At 33.1% G+C, this 19,042-nt stretch overlaps 1 protein-coding gene across 1 annotated transcript in view; it reads left to right on the top strand.

Moving 5' to 3' along the window:
• LOC129226690 (uncharacterized) overlaps positions 1-19,042 on the top strand; it is an 89,775-nt gene that overhangs the window by 30,052 nt on the left and 40,681 nt on the right. The window contains exons 13-15 of the mRNA XM_054861320.1: positions 1,121-1,297; positions 1,570-1,692; positions 3,596-5,021. Coding sequence (XP_054717295.1) covers positions 1,121-1,297; positions 1,570-1,692; positions 3,596-5,021 — 1,726 coding nt within the window. The remainder of the gene's footprint in view (positions 1-1,120; positions 1,298-1,569; positions 1,693-3,595; positions 5,022-19,042) is intronic.

Genomic DNA, 19,042 nt, shown 5'->3' with positions numbered 1-19,042 from the left:
TAATAAACCTCGGGAATTGCTTGAAATAAAAAAAATTTCATGCTTCGCCAAAAATCCCATGCAGTGTATAAGATTTCAGTCTTTTTGCATCTAGTAAAATTTTCAACTATTTTAAATGTTGAAAGCTTTCTTAACATATGCATTTATTTTATTTTTTATTTTAAGCATTTTTTAAAAATTTGATTTAAGTTAGTTAAATAATTGACCGCAGCAATTACATGGTTTGTATTAGTTAAATAATCGACCACACGCTCACATGGTTTGTACACTTGTAAAAAACATAAAGCTACTTGGAAGGAAAGAAAACCTCATTTTCAAGTTGTTGAAAACCTTGAAAAATGTTAAAATGTATTTTTAGTCTTTGAATTTTGTGCTTCATTAAAAAAAAGGTACACTAAAAGAATTCGTTTAAGAAAAATTTGCTACAGTTTTTCGCTTAGCTTCTACACTTTTATTTGTATACTCCAGGAAATCTGTTTTCTAAATTTAGAAAACAGATTTATGAAGGAATTGACTTATTTAAGACTTTGCAATTAATAACTCATTTAATAAAAATCTTAATGTTGGAAACTTTCCAACACCAAGCTCGTGCTTCATGTTGGAAAGCTTGTGCTGAAAATTTTATTCAGCATATGAGATTTCAATTGTTTTGCATCTTGTAAATCAGTGGTTGATACCATATCCAGAGCCTCTCATACCTACCACTATTTGTGGTTTAATCACTTGGAAGGTGTGCCCAACCTACTGATTTTTAAAAAATTATGGATTGTATTACACTAGTCATTTATTTTAAATGCTAAGCTTTTATTGTTATTTTAGGTCATTAGTAGAAAATCTGATCCTTACTGCTACTATTGTTGGTTGATTTTGAAGCTTTTATAGTATAATGAAAAAAGTTTTGTCTGATGCTGCATCTTTTACATGATCTGAAACAAAAGCAGCACATATTACATTAGTATTGTAAAAAAGTTTGGACATTTAAATAGTCCTAGTTCATGAAAAAGCTCATTTTGCCATTGAATAATCCTTGGAAAAAATTTCAAACTATGTATGAACCATGGCATGCTAAAAAATATTTCTTCTTTTCTTTCCCTAAATAATATTTTTATTTTCTTTCTAGCGATGCAGCAGAAACATCTAACAAAATGAATTCCTATGTTCCTAATGAAATACATTCCCGTGTTCCTAATGTTGTATATTCCCGTGTTCCTAATGAAGCAGATTCTATTGTTCCTAATGCAACAAATTCCCGTGTTCAATACAGTGATGCTTTCTGGTCAACGCATGAAGCAGAAGAGTTAGTATTTTCTTTTATGTTATATTTGATTTCTTTTGTATAATTCAAAAGCAAAAATTTCTGAAAATTTTGCTAAAATTCTAAGGTTCTTTCTCATTTTGTTATTTATTTATTTTAAAATTTTGTATTATATTGTACTTAAAGGATCTTTTAAAACATTATTATCTTGTCCTTATATAGAATCTTCATTTAAAATGTATTGCAGGCTTTAATATAAGTTCTGTTTTTGTGTTTGAAAATTGGACTTAAAACATTATTGGTTATCTCCATAGTTTTCCACCTCTTCCTGCTTCTGAAAATTCCTCACATTATGCTGTTGAGTGCCAAAGTTTGAATAAAGATGTGTCAACACCTCCTGATTATTTAGAAGAAGTGCTTGAAAAAAATATATTTACGTAAGTAAATATTCTTACTTTCATTATTGTTTTTCTTTTTTTAGCAATCAAGAAGATTGCTTTTTGATCTTGCTTTGACCTCAGACGCCGTAAGTAGCAAACTATTTTCATGTTGTGGGTCCAGCCTGTCACATGGCCCTTTTCCTTGAATATCTGCTTCAAAAATAATCACATCAACTTGATTTTTACTAGAGATGCGACATCGATGGCAAAACATTGATGTTAGAAATTAAAAAATCGATGCTATTGATACATCGAACCAAAAAACATCAATGTTTTAGAACATCGATCTTTTTATCAATGTATAACATACATATTTTATCAATGTATATTTTGGCAATTTCATAAGTTAACTTAATTACCTAGCTAGAAAATTGGAGCAAATTTTATGATAATTTTCTATTAAAATGCAAAAATGCAACATCGAAACCAAAACGTTGATGGTCCAAAAACATCGAGAGTAAAACATCGATGTTTCCAAAACATAGACATCAATGTCGCACCCCTAATTTTTACGTTACAATTCATTAAAAATTAAGCCCTATTTTTCACAAAAGAGTTAAAATTCTATCGAGAATTTCAATGATTTTTCTAAAAATTTGTTCTAATAATCGGAATTTTCCATTTAACGGGATTAAAATAATAAACAACTACGGTTTGGTACATTGAAAATGTATTACATTAAGCGAGCTATTCTTTTAAATGATATTCTAATAAGCGGGCTTGACTGTAAATAATTTTGTTATTCATATTTCAGTCAAGCTCTTTTTTCTCTTCTAATGGAAATGGGGTTTTTATTTTGTTCTGATCATAGCTTATATTTTAATCAATCTTATTAGCAGACAGTTTAACTTTTAACGAACCAAATGAGATTGCAAAGCCAGCATCAAGGGTTGGTAAGCTGCAGAGAGCAGAGCACCCTAATATTTTTTTTTTTAATTTAGGTGACCACAACCTCATTAGCTGATTTTATTGCTATAGTTGGGACAAACCTAACCTAGCAGCATTGTAATGCTGTGATTAGGATCAGTGTAGCCTTCCCAACGCAGCCAGGTTATCATACCTGCCAAACCTTCCGGATTTCCCAGTAGTTTTACGAATTTTCATGTCCTTTTCCGTTTTTCTGCTTATGAGCAAAATCTTCCGGATTTTTCTCGTTTTGTAGGGAAGAAATTGTCTTGCCAATTTTGGCACTAACAATAATTTTTTGGAACGTGGCACCGCGTTTTAGGACAAGTAGTCAAGGAAAGGTTGCTGTAGGAGAATGGCACAAGAAGTGAGGTAAGATTATGACGTCACTGAGTGATACAGCTCATGACTTCATCGGGATCCAATCAAAGCAACCGTTGCAGTGGGCAACTAGGGGCACAATTTCGGCGCCGATTATCTTCTCGTTCTCTCAGTTCGAGCTGTTTTTGCTTCATTCTTTTTTTAAGATGAGTACGAGTAAATGTTATTTCCAAACTTTAAAAAAAAAACAAAACAAGTAACATTTACTAAACGAAAGTAAGTTCAATTGATATGAAATTCATAACTAATATATTGTTAAATGTAAAAAGGGTAGGTTTCCTGTTTGATTTTATTTTGCGCTAAAATCTTGTGAATAAAAATTAAAACATCTTTCGGATTTTTTTTTCTCAGAGGTTGACAGGTATGGATTATGTTTGCCCCAACTATAGACTATATCTGTTTGAAAAAATTCTTCAAATTGGTGACGTAATTGCTAGATTGTTCATAATAGCCTATTTTTGATGATTTTGTTTTTGAACTAAACTCTCATTCCATATTGTACTTGACTGTTTTATCTCTTCACAGCTTTTATAAAGTTATTTAAATTTATTTTTGATTTTTGCCTTATCTAAGCATTGTATTTCTCAAAAGTTGCATTTTGAATTTATTACAGGTATTTAGAAGACTTTTTAAGCTTTCATGGGCCTCTGAAAATTGATGATCCTATTTTGATTGAAGCATTAAGTGAATTTCCAACACAAGCTAATGTTCTGATAGCTGATTGTGGTGGCATATCGGAATTTTTGAAAAAAAATATTCATTTTGCTGTTGTTGGAGAGTCGTATGTTTGTGTTGTGAAAGATATTGGTTCTGCATATAATTTAGTTAGTCGTAGGTCTTTAGCTCAAGAATCTGACTGCCATGATCTTCTTAATACTGTTTGTGACTTTTCCAACGGTACAGCTGTTAAAAACTCCAACTTTCCAACATATCTGAATCCAGATGCAATGGAATACCAGCCTTTCTATCCTACTGGAACTAAATGTGGTGATTATGCCCAAAACGATGTTAGCCGTAAAGCGAGCGAACATGATTCTGAATCGTTAATGTCTGTTATTAGTAGATTAAGACAACCTCTGTGTGTTGATGAAGATAATGTAGTAATGAATTCCAGCTGTGATAATGTTTCAACACTCGATGCCCAGAGCTTAAATTCAGACATTTCAAGGACTGCTCAGGTAGCTACTAGACCACATCCTAAAAAAGTTGTTACTACTAAGTGTGCCAATGCAAGTGCAATTGTCTCGGATGTTGATGGAGTTGCAGAAGAAGAGGTAGTTTTAAATGGGACACTAGGAGAAGGAAGTATTTCTGACGAAGTTGTAAAAGAAGGAATTTCTAGTGAAATTGTGAAAGAAAGGATTTCAACTGGAACAGCTCAAAAAGTTCTTTCTGATGAAACTGTGGAGAGGAGCATCCCCAAAGAAACTGTGTTGGGTCGAATTTTCAGTAACTCTGTGGAAGACGGAATTTCTGAAGGAAAAGTGGAGGAAAATATTTATGATAAAACAGTGCATGTAAAGAATTTGGAAGAAACAGTAATGGAGAGGAATCTCGAGAAAACCACAAGGGAAAGGAATCTCAAAGAAAGGGTACAGAAAAAAGGTCTTAGAGAAGTAGTGCAAGGAATTTTGGAAGAGGAAAAGAATTTTGAAGGAGCAGTGCAAGAAAGAATTTCTAATGAAACAATGCAATTGGGAATTTCTGATGGAACTGTGCTCAAGATCTCTCAAAAGTTGACTAATGAAGCCATCAGCAATGCTGCAATTAAAGATAGTGCCTTAAGAACTGCCTTAAGTGAGACCTTAAATACTGCTTTAGTCAGGGCATTGTTAAGAGCTTCTGATGAAGAAAATGATATTCAAAATGAAAAAATGGGAAATGTATGCATTGGAGCAATGGAAAACAAAGCTCCATGCAAATCAATGAAAGTTTCTGAAAACTCTTTTCAGAATCAAATATTAGTCAAAGAAAATCAGAATTGTGGACACAGAATTCCTGAAACAGTCGCCAAGGCTAGTCAAACTGAAAATGCTCAGGTAAATTGTTCATATTTTTTTTATTCATATCATTATTTAATCATAAATGTAATGTTTTTTGTTTCTTACTTTTTTTTAATGCTTGAAGAGTAAACAAGACTGCCACAAGCTACTCAAATGCAACTGTTTTTTATGCAACTTTTTTAATCAATTCAAGTCAAAAAGACAACCCTTTTCACTTGAATTACTTTTTTGCTGATGCATGCTTTCATACAAAAATTCATGCCATTCCATTTAAGATAGTATTGAAGATATTAGGCTCATGCACCTAATTTTAAAATTAAGAAACATTTACATAAGTTACAAATTTAGGCCCACGTGATTTATGTGATTAATGGCGACAATTCAAAGATGTCTCAGCCATTTTTTATCAGGGCTGCAGAGTTGGAAGGAAAATGTCAGACTCCTGGATTTTGAAGCCTCCGACTCAGACTCCAGCTTTATTTGTTTATTTTATTTTATTTTTCCGATTCCCACCTCATGGGAAGGGGGAAAAACCTCTAAACAGAGATTGAGGTATTAATTCCTTTTTATAAAATTACTCTTTTTTTTTTTCTTGTAAAATTATGAAGCATACAACGTTAGAAATTCAATTTGAAAATCATTTTTTCTAATAGTTACAATTTCAAAAGTGAGATTTTTTAAAAATCAAATTTAATAAGAAATGAAAAGGAAAAATTTGCTTCCCTTTAATGTTTAACAAATAGATGTTGATCAAATCGTATGCTTTCAATTTTTGAAAACTAACTTGAGCGAACAAAAGCATTTTTGCCAAGTCGGAAAATCTTTCTTTTGAGCCCATCTGGTGGGTGACACCCCAAGTTAATTTCAGAGTTTCTAAAAAATGTACTCTTTAATTCTGAAAAATTTCCCCGATAAGTCTTAAATTATATTTCATTTGTAAAATTTTGTATGAAAATAAGGCACTATTTTGCATAGAGAGGCCAGATACATGTACGGTTGGAGCAAATTTTACTCAAAATGCAGCTGTGTACAGCTTTGTCCGAATAGCTTTTGCTACACCTATGTATGTGTATTTATTTCTTCTTCGCTCAATTTTTAATGTAATTTTTTTTTGGCTGCTTTAGAATTAACCTTAATATGAAGATTTTAAGATAAACTGCAATTGTTGAGTGTTGTAACCAAGAAATCATACACTTATTTTAGTTCACACTTTTTAGCGGGAACCAAGCTTATAGATAAAATCTTTAGATTTAAAAACAGATATATTTTATTGGATCTTTTGGATTTGTGCTTTCGAGCCAACACTTATTTGAATTTACTGAATACCCTCAGAAGTTTCCTCCCAAGCTATGGGCTCCGACTTGCTCAAGAGATACATTCCTTTTACTATTTTATAACTGAGGTAGAAGTAAAAAATAGATTATTATTTTTATTTGAGAGTGATTACTCAGAAAATGTTAAGCAGCAAAACCGTTTGCTGACAATTGCTATTAGTTAAAGAAAGTTAAAAAACAGTTAAATTAGGTGACTGGGTAGGTAGCAAAAAATTTGTTAAGCAATAAAGCCAGTTGGTGGCCTATGACAGTTATTATCTTATTAGTAGGCTTTATACATACAATTGAACCAATTGGTAGTCAATTTTTTTAAAAATGCTAGGAGAGCCAGTGAATGTTAAGGAAAAAAAGGTCGGTGTTGGTGTCTGGCTGTTTTTTAAGGACTCTGACTCCTTTACCCCAAAATCAGTCAGACTCCGACTCCACAGCCCTGCATTTTAGTACTTGCTATGAAAACAGAAAAAGTAAACCATTTGCCCCATAATAGCATGGACTGGGCCCGTCATTTGGATGATCAGGAGTGGGGGTCAATTGACCCTTCATGACGAGTAAAAATGATGGAGCAAATTAGCAGCTGAATATTACTTTTAAAAAAAATGATAAAATTCAACATCATTAAAGCACAAATTTGCAAAAATATTTCATACATATAGCATCCTTTTTTAAAGCATGCAAAGTTTTGAGCTTCTGGTGGCTGAGTAGAGGTGTAGACTAGTATTTTTCTTTGGTAGCCAGTGGCTACCAACACCAAAAACTTTGGTAGCCACTTCAAATTTTTGGTAGCCAAACATACACCCACACATATATATATACAGAAAAGCACCGTTTATACATTTCTCTTTGGTACGTTTTTTGAATTGGTCCCTGCAGAATCCAATACATTTTAATGCATACCCATTGTACGTTTTTCCCCTTATACACTTTTTTTCATACAGTCCCTTTAAAAACGTATAAACTCTGCTTCACTGTACATATATTTTATATATCTATGTATTAAAAATCTTAGCACAGTAAAAATCAGTACCAGTGAAGATTGGTAAGTATTTTCCTTCTCTCATTGAAGAAATCTGAGAATGATTTGGGATTGAAATAGGATGGAGGAACACATTAAGTTTAAAATCTAATATTTGTTTGACCTACTGGTTTCACTTTTCATGGAATCCCCCTAGCCAACATATTTGCAAATTTAAATTTGTAGGACCAAATTTTAAAATTCAAAACCACATAATAAAAACAAACTAGAAAAATATTTGTAGTTTGCGAACAAATGGTTATTTTAAAAGTCTGAATTAGAATTGAACTAATAATAAAGTAGCTATCCACTACTCTAGAAATCTGCCTATCAACATACGACATTTAGTATCGTTTATAGAAATAATACATTTCAAATTCAACAGCAAAAAAAAAATAAGTTTAGATTTAATATTTTAGGATAAAATTAAATTGATTAAAATAAAGCCTGTAAAAATAAATATATGAACAGGATTTATTACTTTTTAGTTATTAAAATATAACTTTCAATTATCAAAACTTCTGAAGTATTTAAAAAATGCAAAAAGATTAGCAAAACTGGTGTGCAATGTCGGCACGTTTCCCGAAAATAATTGCATTTATTATTTATTTAAAAAAAAACTTAAAATAAATCTGACAACTTCCGACTGCCAAAAAAATTAAAATATGTTGGTACAAGATGCAAAAGGAAATCTAAAGCACAAGATGCAATTATCCTCAAAGTGCGATTCCAAAGTTAGCATGACTCCAAAAATAAATTCTTTTATTAAAATGGAACATGAAACAAGCTAATCTAAGGTAGCACACATCAAAATACCTTTTGCTTATAAAAAATATGTAGACAATTGTACAAGATGCAAAAGGATTGAAAATTCAACCACGAGGTGCAGCTCCCCGCGAAGTGCGGTTACAAAGGAAGCATGGCTTCAAAAATAAATTGTTTTATAAAAATAGAACATAAAACAACTATTATAAGGTTGCATTTGTCTAAATAACTTTCGTCTGTCAAAAATATTAAGATATGTATAAGATGCAAAAGGATTTAAAACTCAACCACGTGGTTATAGTTATCCGCAAAGTACGATTATAAAGAAAGCACAATTCCAAAAATAAATCAAGTCTTTAAAATAAACATAAAAATAAGCTAATTTAAGGCAGCCTGTGCCAAAATAACTTCCGATTATCAAAAATATTAAAATCTGTACAAGATCCAAAGGGATTGAAAACTCAACCACGAGGTGCAATTCCCCGCAAAGTACGATTACAAAGGAAGCGTGGCTTCAAAATTAATTCTTTTATTAAAATGGAACATAGACCAAGCTAATCTAAGGTAGTATACGTCAAAATAACTTTCATTTGTCAAAAATATTAAGAAATGAACAAGATGCAAAACTATTGAAAACTCAACCACGAGGTGCAGTTCCCCGCGAAGTACGATTACAAAGGAAGCATGGATCCAAAAATAAATCCATTCATTAAAATCAAACACGAAATAAGCTAATTAAATTTAGCTTGCGCAAAATAACTTCCGATTTTAAGAAATATTTTTAATATTTACAAGGTGTAAAAGGATTGAAATCTAAATCACGAAGTGCAATTTTTCGCACGAAGTACGATTTCAAATTTAATATGGCTCCCTAAATAAAGTCATGAAAATTAAACATTAAATAAGCTAATTTAACGCTGCATCTGTCAAAATATTTTCAGATTGAAAAAAAAAAATAATATATTAAAATATTTGCAAGATGTAAAAGGAACAAGGGAAGCAGATTTTCGCGAAGCAAGTCGAGAAAAGTTTCATGACACCGGTGTAAGTCGGCCACTTTAAAGTAATTTGGTACTTCTAAAAATTGATTTTTAAATCAATAGCGTATTATACAGCAGAAAAATAATGTATTTGATGCCATGTTTAGTTTGTCACACTCGTTACAGTAATCTTTCCAAAAAAAAAAAATTTTTTTTTTTCTATAATAATGAAAAATGAACTGACTTGATGCTGGTTGTCTTCGTTTTGAAGAACTGAAATCAAGTCTGCAGATGCTGCGGTGTTGACCTTAATTGGGTTCGGGGATCATATCTGCTGGACCGCGGGGGGGGGGGCAGTTCCACCCCCCCCCTCCCCGATCAATGCTCTAAGCCCCTAACGCAGTGTAGGTGTAGCAAACGGGAAGTGGTCAACGAATCAGCGAGGAGAGGGGCAACATTTCAACTTTTCTTGAAGGTCAGTAAGTGACGTCGCGTCTAGACGTGCTGGCCTTTGAAAGGGGCACTTTTTAAAAAAGGGCACTATTTCAACGCGGTGTCCCCCCCCCTCCCCATCCAAGACCAATGATGCACCACTCAAAAAGAACTGAGCGCCCCTCAACCCTCCCCCCCCCCAAAAAAAAATTAAGAGGAGAAATAACACTTAAAACACCTTGCAAAAATTCAAACAGTCTAGTCTGCACCATGACCTCCTCCCCCCCCCCCCCCCACCTTGATCGCCGTCACCACTGACTTTAGTATTAAATGTGATTTCATCCTGAAAACGCACTTGTGTTCAGAATAGGGTTAGCTCACCCCCCCCCCCCCCTCCACACACAAATGCCAACTAAGCTAAGCACATTTTCCACACTCCATAGGAACATTTAGCTAATGCTGAAACTTGGCTTTGGGTGTTTTTCAACACTTTTCAGGCCATAATTTTAACTACCTATAAGAGTAAAAAAAAAAAAAATTCTAGGCATTTCAAAACCCTTTGAATTTTAATTTAAGAAGAACAGTATTTAATAACTGATCCCCCCCCCCTTCCTACCAAAGAAACTGCCTAGTAATGTGTATTGTGCCATTAAGTATTTTAGTAGACATCAAAATTGTGATGAGTATAAATTCTTCTTTTTTAAATATATTACACTTCAAATAGAATAATTAACTTAAAATACTGTGTGCAGTGCTTCAAAAATGCAGTGGTAGCAAGTTGCAAAACTAAAAAGATTTTATTTGAGTTCTATTTCCTAGTCTTGGAGTTGTTCAAATTCATAATACAAATGTGTTCGCAGATGTATGCGCTCCTAAATGCAATGCATAAACAGCTTGGGCCAAGTTAAGATTTTAATCTCAGACAATTTTTGTGAAAATTTAATATTTTGCCATTTTAATTTTGTGATTTTTTTAAAAATCAGTTGTATAATATTTATGAATGAAAAAGAAACAGTGCAAGATTATTTCAGTTAGAAAAAAGCACAAATAAGTCAAAAGTATGCTTTTTATTATGCCAATAAGTGTTTTAAATAATCTGTTGTATGAATCATATACAAAGATAATTAAAATACTTAGCAAAAAGGAAAGAATTGAATGAACGTCCTGTCAATGCGATGTTTCCATTTCAAACGGTTTTGGGGGGGGGGATGGGGTTAAAAATCCGAGATGTTAAAAAAATACCCTTGTATTTTAGTCCAGTAAGCTTTGTACTATGTTCTTCTTAGGAAACAATCAGAAAGTTAACTTTCCAGAAACAGATGTTAAAAGATTGCTACACAATCACTAGCAATGCGCTATAATTAGCTAAGCCTAATTTCCACGTGCAGACGAAAAACGGACACAAAGGGCTGAAATGTTAGGAAATTGTCCTATTCCCTTTCTCATTGTTGATTCTCAGAAGATCAAGGATGGGAAGGAATGAAGCAAAGATCTCTCCCTTCCCAGAAGACCCCACTCCTTCCCACAACCTTACAAAAACAAGCCCTCAGTAGAAGGGAAGAACATGCCTTTGTTTCCTACTGATAAGCCTCTTTGAATTCTGAGAATCTCATCCCTTCTTCCCCTAGGTATTTGCTTCCCCTTTTGTTTATGGGGCCGTTTTCAAGGTGAAATTCTGGGAACAAGGATAAGACATTGGCGTTTTTGCAGACGATCGCTGGACAAATAAAATTGCCCCGATATCGCGGCAGGTCGAAACGATGGTTGAGGCATTTTTTAAAAACAAAAGGTGCAATTTCTTATTTTTGAAAAGGGTAGGGCGCATTTCGCGATCTAAAAGAAGGGCATGGCGCTGCGCCCTTCAAAAACGGCCTAGCGGGAACACTAGTGATTACCACAGCATGAAAAACTGGATCCGAAAGCAGTGCAATCGATAAATTCAACTTGGGGGGATTTTTTTTCCCCTTTGGTCACCCGGTGGCGATCGGCGCTGAAATCTTTGGTAGCCATTGAAAATTTTTGGTCGCCAATTGGCGAGTGGCGACCGCTAATCTGCGCCTCTATGGCTGAGCAGTCATAGAAGAAACTGCTAGCATCAGAAACTCAAAATATTTTTTTTTTTGAAAAAAAATTTACTATTTCTCTTTGAATCATGTGTATGCAATATTTTTGCAGTTTTATGTTTCAATAAAATTATTTCTTTTTTCTATGAAGTTCTTACCGTATATACTCGCGTACAAGTCAATCTCACATATAAGTAGACCCCCCCCCCCCCCCACCTTCAGAGAAAAAAATCGGAAAAAATTTGAAACCAAAGCATAAGTCAATCCCCAACTTCCGAAAGAAAATCCCAAAATATTTTCAAATAAATTCAAACATAAAAACACATTTATTTACAAAAGAAAAAACAGCAAAATATAAAAATCTATCAAAAGCCTTCAAACTCAGATTCCGAGTCAGATGCACAGTAAAGTTCGCGGAAATCCTTCTCTGTCATCGTATTATCATAAACATCGTCCGTGGCAGCGTCGGAATCTAACTCCGTGTCGCAAAGTGTTGCCACTAACAAAGCAAAAAAGTATTGTTCACTTATTTACAAGGGGCGATTACAGAGGACGTGATTGTTCACAAAATATTTTTTGATACGTTGATTGAAAATAAATATTTAAAAAATAATGAAAGAGAAATGTAAAATTTTCATACATCTGTAAGGAAAGTTTTCCGTGTCAACAAACGTGTTTTCGTATTTTTAATTACAATTTCTCTTAATTGTTGATTTTATTCTTAATGAATATAAAAAAAATTTCTTGTTTTGTGAACATTTTTTAGGTTTGTTTTATTATTATTATTTATTAAATCCGTTTAATTTGTCACACGATCAACATTGCGACTCATACCTGTAACCACACGTCGCCGTTTCGCATTGTGTTTTGCTCGTAAAAAAATTTCGGAAATTTTTACTCGTGCATAAGTCGATCCCCCCATCTCAAGGCTTATTTTTGGGACAAAATTTCTCTACTTATATGCGAGTGTATACGGTAAATAAATCGGGGTTCCCACGTGCTCTCAAAAGCCCCTATAAAGGCCCTATTTGTAAATATTGTTTGTAGGGGTCCCTTTAAAGGTCATATTTAGTAGTCAAAAGCCCTAAAAATAAATCAAAGGCCCTTTTTAGGATTTGTGACATTCCATGTCAAATCAAAAGAAAAAAAAAATCAACCTGACTTCTCAGATTTTCATGAGTCTTTTAGAAACTTTACTTTTTGATGTCTTGAATTTATGTATATTTTTATTATTTTAAAAATATATCATTCACTTAAGTGATCTGTAATTAATTTTTGGAATGTGTTAAAAGAACTTTTAACTTACCAGCAGTAATTAAAGTGTTTAAATCAAGTTCTATGGGAGCAATGGAGTTATATAATACCTCTTTTTAAAGGTAACTAGCAAAAATACCCGGCATTGCCTGGGTTAGTAATAGTTATGAGAAACAATCGTTACTTGCCCTTGTTTTCTGTTTTAAGCGAAAGAATTTAAAACAAACCTTTTTGACATGATTAAAAATCGAGCTTTTTCCTTACTCATAAAACTAAAATAGCAATATGTATAAAGAACAAAATAGTATTCATTTAGAAACGAAAGCACGACATTTAAGCGTACACAAATTTGAAGAATTTCCGAAATATGAAATTAAACTTTACATGTTTAAAAAGATTTATCTGTTAGTACTTTTTTTTTACATCTAAAACCTTCTCTGTATGTCTATTGATATACGAACTGTTTTAAAAAATGTAGCCGCCCGTGTTCCCCTTACACTTGCTTTAGTTTTTTTTGGGGGGAAATTTCAATTATTGTGGGCACTTAGTGCGGTTTAAAATGTTACCAAATTTGCGAGAATCATTTTGTGACACCTTCGGTAATACTCCCCCCTCTTACTAGTTTTTATTATTGAAATATTGTTGTCAGATGCTGAGATACTTTTGGTCAAAATAAAATGGCGCTAAATGGTTTCATTCGAAATGTTTCCAAAATGAGTGAAATTTGGCAATTGTTTGAAATTGTGCAAAAATAAAAATTTATGGAAGTTTTTTTGCTCTTTATGGATTTGTCTAATTTAGTTGCTGGATTATTTTACACAGTAGAAAAAGTTTTTAAAAAGATATTTTGATTGGCAATATTTTGTTTACATGATGTAAGCTGAGAAACATTAGTACGTAGCCTTTGGCTTCAAAAACAGCGACAGTTGAAAAAACTACCAATTGCATCAGCTACTGAAATCTTTCTGCAAAAATGATATATTTCGGCGATACTTCTGCTGGTTGATTGGATAGTGAGTAAGTGTCCAATCCGCATAAATAATAATAAAAAAAACGTTAATTACATTTAAGTTCCGTTTAAATGGAAAATGATCAGCCAAATCCATTTATTTTTAACCAATCTTGTGGGAAAACGTTACTTTAAGATTTGACTTGAGAAAAGCCTCAAAAAGTCAGACGAAACGCAAAAATATTCAACAATACAACAATTCTAGCTATTGATTGGGAGTTGAGATGATACATTAAGTAATGAATTGGATTGAGGAAAGCCTTCAAACAGGGAACAAAAAAGCTTAGAACTCGTTTTTTATACAACTTAAAAACTTCGAACAGATGCTATCTTCAGCAGAAAAGTTAGCGCTTTCGATGGACACATAATTTTAATATGAGCATGTTTTTTTCCACCCTTATATTGGGGCATTCATGCGAAAATTAGGACTAAAATTGGAATAAAAAAGGAACTATCAATCGGATTTTTTTCGAACTGGTCTATAAACCTTCCTAGTACCAAAATGAACTAATGATGAAAGTTTCAGCCAAATCTGCCGCGTAGTTTCTGAGATCTTAGGGAACAAATTTACCAACATCCATTTATATATATATAGATTACATGCATTTAAATTTTATGTATAGTTAAATAATTTTCAAGAAAAAACTTTTGAAAAAAATATGATCTTAAATGTATTTTAATGAATACATCGTAAAATTTTTCAGAGTGGGATTATGAATGACTTAGTAGTTAGTGCAAAAAAAGGTGGGGGGGCGGGCAATTTTTGCTAAATTTTATTTTTAAATGTTATAGCTGATATTTTATAAAAGCAACAGAGTTCAGCTCAACAGGTAATAGCTCATTTTGAAGAGAAGTAAGCACTTTAGTTTGTAACATGAATAATTTTTTAGAAAAAATGTTTTCCACAAAATTTTTATACATAAAAATTCAAGAGGAGTGAGGGTAGTGCCCTTTAAATTTTTTAAAAATACTATTTGATTTTTAATGTATATTTATAAAAACGTCTGAAATTTTTCTGAGATGGACCGTGAAGGGGTCAGTAGTTACTAAAAAATTTTAGCAAAAATTGCAGTAATGTGTCCTACATTATTTGTCATAACTGATGATCCTTTCATGGTCCCACTCTGACATTCTCTGTACTCAGTAAAATACAATTTTAAAAAAAATGTTTTTTCCAAAAATTTCAACTCTTTTTAAAATTTTTGAACTTAACATTTCATGAAAAAAATTCTCGTCAATTATTCAATTGCATAAACATATTAAATTAATGTGCATGTAATTGTCTTTAAAATGAGCTATTATACAAATCTGTTGCTCCCATAGAACTTTAGTTATAACATTTTAGAGCACTGTTGTCAAGTAAAAAAAAAGGGCTTTTTAACAAATTTCAAAATTGCTCTTCAGAATAATAGATTAAAAAAATAATAATAATAAATTAAAGACATTAAAGAGAATTGGTGTGCACCATTGATGTGAAGTGGTCCTATATAGTTGAAAATGTACTAGAAAAAGGCCATATAAAGGCCCTATTTTTTAATCTGCTGGAAGAGTGGGAACTCTGTAAATGATTCATTTTTCAATAATATATGTAAATTTTTCATACATTAAACATCAGCAAAGGTACTTTTCTCCGCACACACCCCACCTCTTAGCCGTGGGCCTTAGGTTCCATCTCACGGGGTGGGGGGGGCCGCGTAGCGGGCCCCCCGCGGGACTGAGTGCGGCGGTCGACAGTCGTCTGTGCTACAGACGGGCTTGATGCTTATTGCGCCGGGGAAGGTCACCATACTGAGCTTCCGCTCAGCTGGGTGTTTACCCCTTAATGTGTGGGTCTTGCTCACCGTGAGATACGGTATATCTCCTCGTACCTCGTTAATCAGCAAAGGTACTGGTGCAGCTGTCCAAACCCATCCCTTCAAATTTTTCTTGGGGACAAAAAGTACTTACTCAATGCAAAACGGGGGGGGAGGGGAGCGTTCCCACTTATGCATATAATACATTAATTCTTAAAGCCGAGGGAGGGGAACATTGCCTCTCCTCACCCCTCCAAATGATGGCCTGCATGCAGTCCTTCATTAATGCACCTGTAAGGTCAAAGGCTTTTCTCTAAAAAAGGTTGTGCTATGCCAACTTAGGGCTTACACAGGGTTCGTACGCTCCGGGAAAACCGGGAATTGTCAGGGAAAATGACACTGTCAAAAATGTCAGGGAAAAGTCAGGGAGTTTTCAAATTTTGTCCTCCAAAAATTTTTTTCCCAAGGAATTAAGTACTATGAGATCTAGTTTTCGTTTTTATTGTGATTTCACGAAAAAATTGTAAATTTTTATCTAAACCGACGCTGACACTTAAAAACTGCAATCGAAAAATGAACGTTTTTTTTTCACAACGAAAAATGCGCCAAAGGAGCGAAGATTTTCTTGCATGGAGGCAGTGAGGGGAACGCATTTCTTTCTACTGCCTAAAGTTTTAGATGGGTTGCCACAACATTCTGTTCGGTTCAGGGTTCGTACGCTCCGGGAAAACTTGGAATTATCAGGGAAAATGACTTAGTCAAAAATGTCAAGGAATTTTCCAAATGTGTCCCCAAAATTTTTCTTTTCCCAATTTTTTCCCAGGGAATTTCGTTTTATAAGATCTAATCTTCATTTTTATCGATGTATTTAAAAAAAATTGTAACAATTTTAAAGCAATGAAAAAAGTGGCGACCCAAAAATTCTTCAGCAGCCACCATTTTTGGCTCTCAGTAGTTCCCAAGGGAAAAAAAATCAGGTGAACAACAATTATGCACAAACTCAACAGGAGAGAAGACAATTTACTGCTTCGGAAGCACAACCTGTAGATGGGAGGGTCGATCGGGGGGAAATCGTTTTTTTTTTTTTTTTTTTTGATCGGAAAATCATTTCAGCTACGTGTGAAACGTAGTCGCCATCTTTGGTCATTCACAAGATGGAAGTAGATACGATCCAAAAATGCCTAAGTTTCTAAAAACAAAACAGAATTGGATGTTTTCTTTAATTGAAAACTGATGAAAACAACAAAAAATGGTCTGCAAATTGTTTTTCTATTATTATTTGTAATAATTTTCTTGAGAAATGAAAAATTTTGTTCTTAAAACTTAATTTTATCCTCACTGCCTCGGACGCAAATGTGATAAAAACTTTTCAATGAATTGTAGTTTCATGAAGATTTATTATTTTTTAATTGTCTTCATGCAACAAATTAAAAAAAAGTTATTTCTTATTTTTCGGCATAGCCGCCATATTTGGTCATTCCCAAGATGGAAGTACACAAGACTTTTTCAAGTGCCTAAGTTCCCGAAAACGGCATTGGATGTTAATTGCAATGCAAACTATTGAAAACAACACAAATTGTGCCATTTTTTCCGGATAATTTGTAATTATTTCCTGGAAAAATGCAAAATTTAATCTTCATACCATTTTTTTTGTTTTAATTGATTTAGACTCTTATGTGCTAAATACTGACTATTTTGCTTTTATTGTAGTTTTTTAAGGATTATTAATTATTTATTATTACTTTTATACTACAAATCCAAAAATCTACTTATTATTTTAAATTTCACTTTGTCGCCATATTTGATCGTTTGCACAATGGAAGTAGACTTAAACTTCCAGAAACAGAATTGGACGTTTATATTGATGTGTAATATTGAAAATAACATTAAATGTGCAAAAAGTTATGAATTTTTGAAAATTAACTATTACTTTCTGGAAAAGAAAGTTTGAAATTTTAATGTAAGCGTCCTTTAATATGTGGAAAAAAAAAGATTATTGGCATTTGCCTATGTTTGGCGGAGTTGATTTTTGTTACTATGCATTACATGGTATGCCGATTGATGCAACAAGTTAATCATATTTATACTGAAATTTAGCATTGCATTTTGCTCAATATGTTTCGTGTAACCTACTTATAAGAAAATAAAAAGTATTGTAAACCAAAAGCGGATGCTAAAAGGTTGCTGCAGGACTACAGCAAAATGCTATAATATTACGCGTGACATCAAAGAAACGCTAAAATAAGTGGAAAGTACTCTGTTTTCAACAAATAGTAAACAAAATAAAACAATTTTGAACAAAATGTTTTAAAAAAACTTAAAATTTTGACAGAGAAAACAAACAAAAAAAAAAAGTTTTTTTTTCTAAGGGGAGAAGTTTCAGTTCTTCTGCATCGCTACTTTAAACAATTTTAATTATTTTGAAAATATTACTATTTAAACTTAAAATTTGAATGAAGCGAGTAACCTGGAATTTTCTAAAAAACAACCTGGAAAACCTGGAAAAGTCAGGGAACTTTTTTTAACCAAAAGTGTATGAACCCTCTTACAGACACTTTATGTTGACAGGATTTAGCCTTTCAAAATGGACACAAAATGGTTCAGTCAGCTCTGTCATGACTTCACGAATAGAAAAAAAAAATATATTTGGATGCATGTATTTGATTTATTAAAAATGGCACCTAGGTTGCTCATTTTGATGCCAGAAACTTTGAGGGGCAGCTTGGCACCATCATGTTGCCTGGATTTAAATTCTTATTTCCAACACTGAGTAGAGTTTGTTGTTAAGTAGAGCTTTGTTAAACATATAACCAACTGTATTATTGTTTATCTTTAGAACTTTGCAGCATAGCTAGTAACAAAGCCAATAAGATGCTTGGGTTTATCAACAGATCTATTTCAAACAAATATAAAGAAGTTCTTCCTCCCTTACTTAGAAGTTTGGTAAGACCTCATTTGGAGTATGCTGTTCAGTTTTGGTCTTTATCTTAAAAAAGATATTAATGTTTTGGAAAGGGTTCAAAGGCAGGCTACAAGGCTAATAAATGAACTTTCTCATTTAGACTATGATTCCAGGCTTAGAAGGCTAAAAATGTACAGTCTTGAGCAAAGAAGGGACCGAGGGGACATGATTCAGTTGTTAAAATTTATTAAAATGAAAGATGTTACGGGGCTAAAATTTAGCACTGAAAACAGGACAAGAGGTCATTGTTTTAAGCTATTTAAATCTCAGGCTAACATGGATATTAGGAAAAATTATTTTAGCAGGGTAGTGGAACAGCTTACCGGAAGACGTGGTAATGAGCAAGGGAGTAGATAGTTTTAAGAGGGCCATTGATCTTCACTGAGGATTGTAAATTGACTAGGACAGCCTAGCTGGGTCCAGAGCCTGTTGCTGGTCGTCACTTTTGTATTT

Source organism: Uloborus diversus, chromosome 7 (genome assembly GCF_026930045.1).
Source record: "Uloborus diversus isolate 005 chromosome 7, Udiv.v.3.1, whole genome shotgun sequence".
NCBI lineage: Eukaryota > Metazoa > Arthropoda > Arachnida > Araneae > Uloboridae > Uloborus > Uloborus diversus.
The sequence above is the reverse complement of the archived record's forward strand: the minus strand, read 5'-3'. Positions and strand labels throughout refer to the sequence as shown.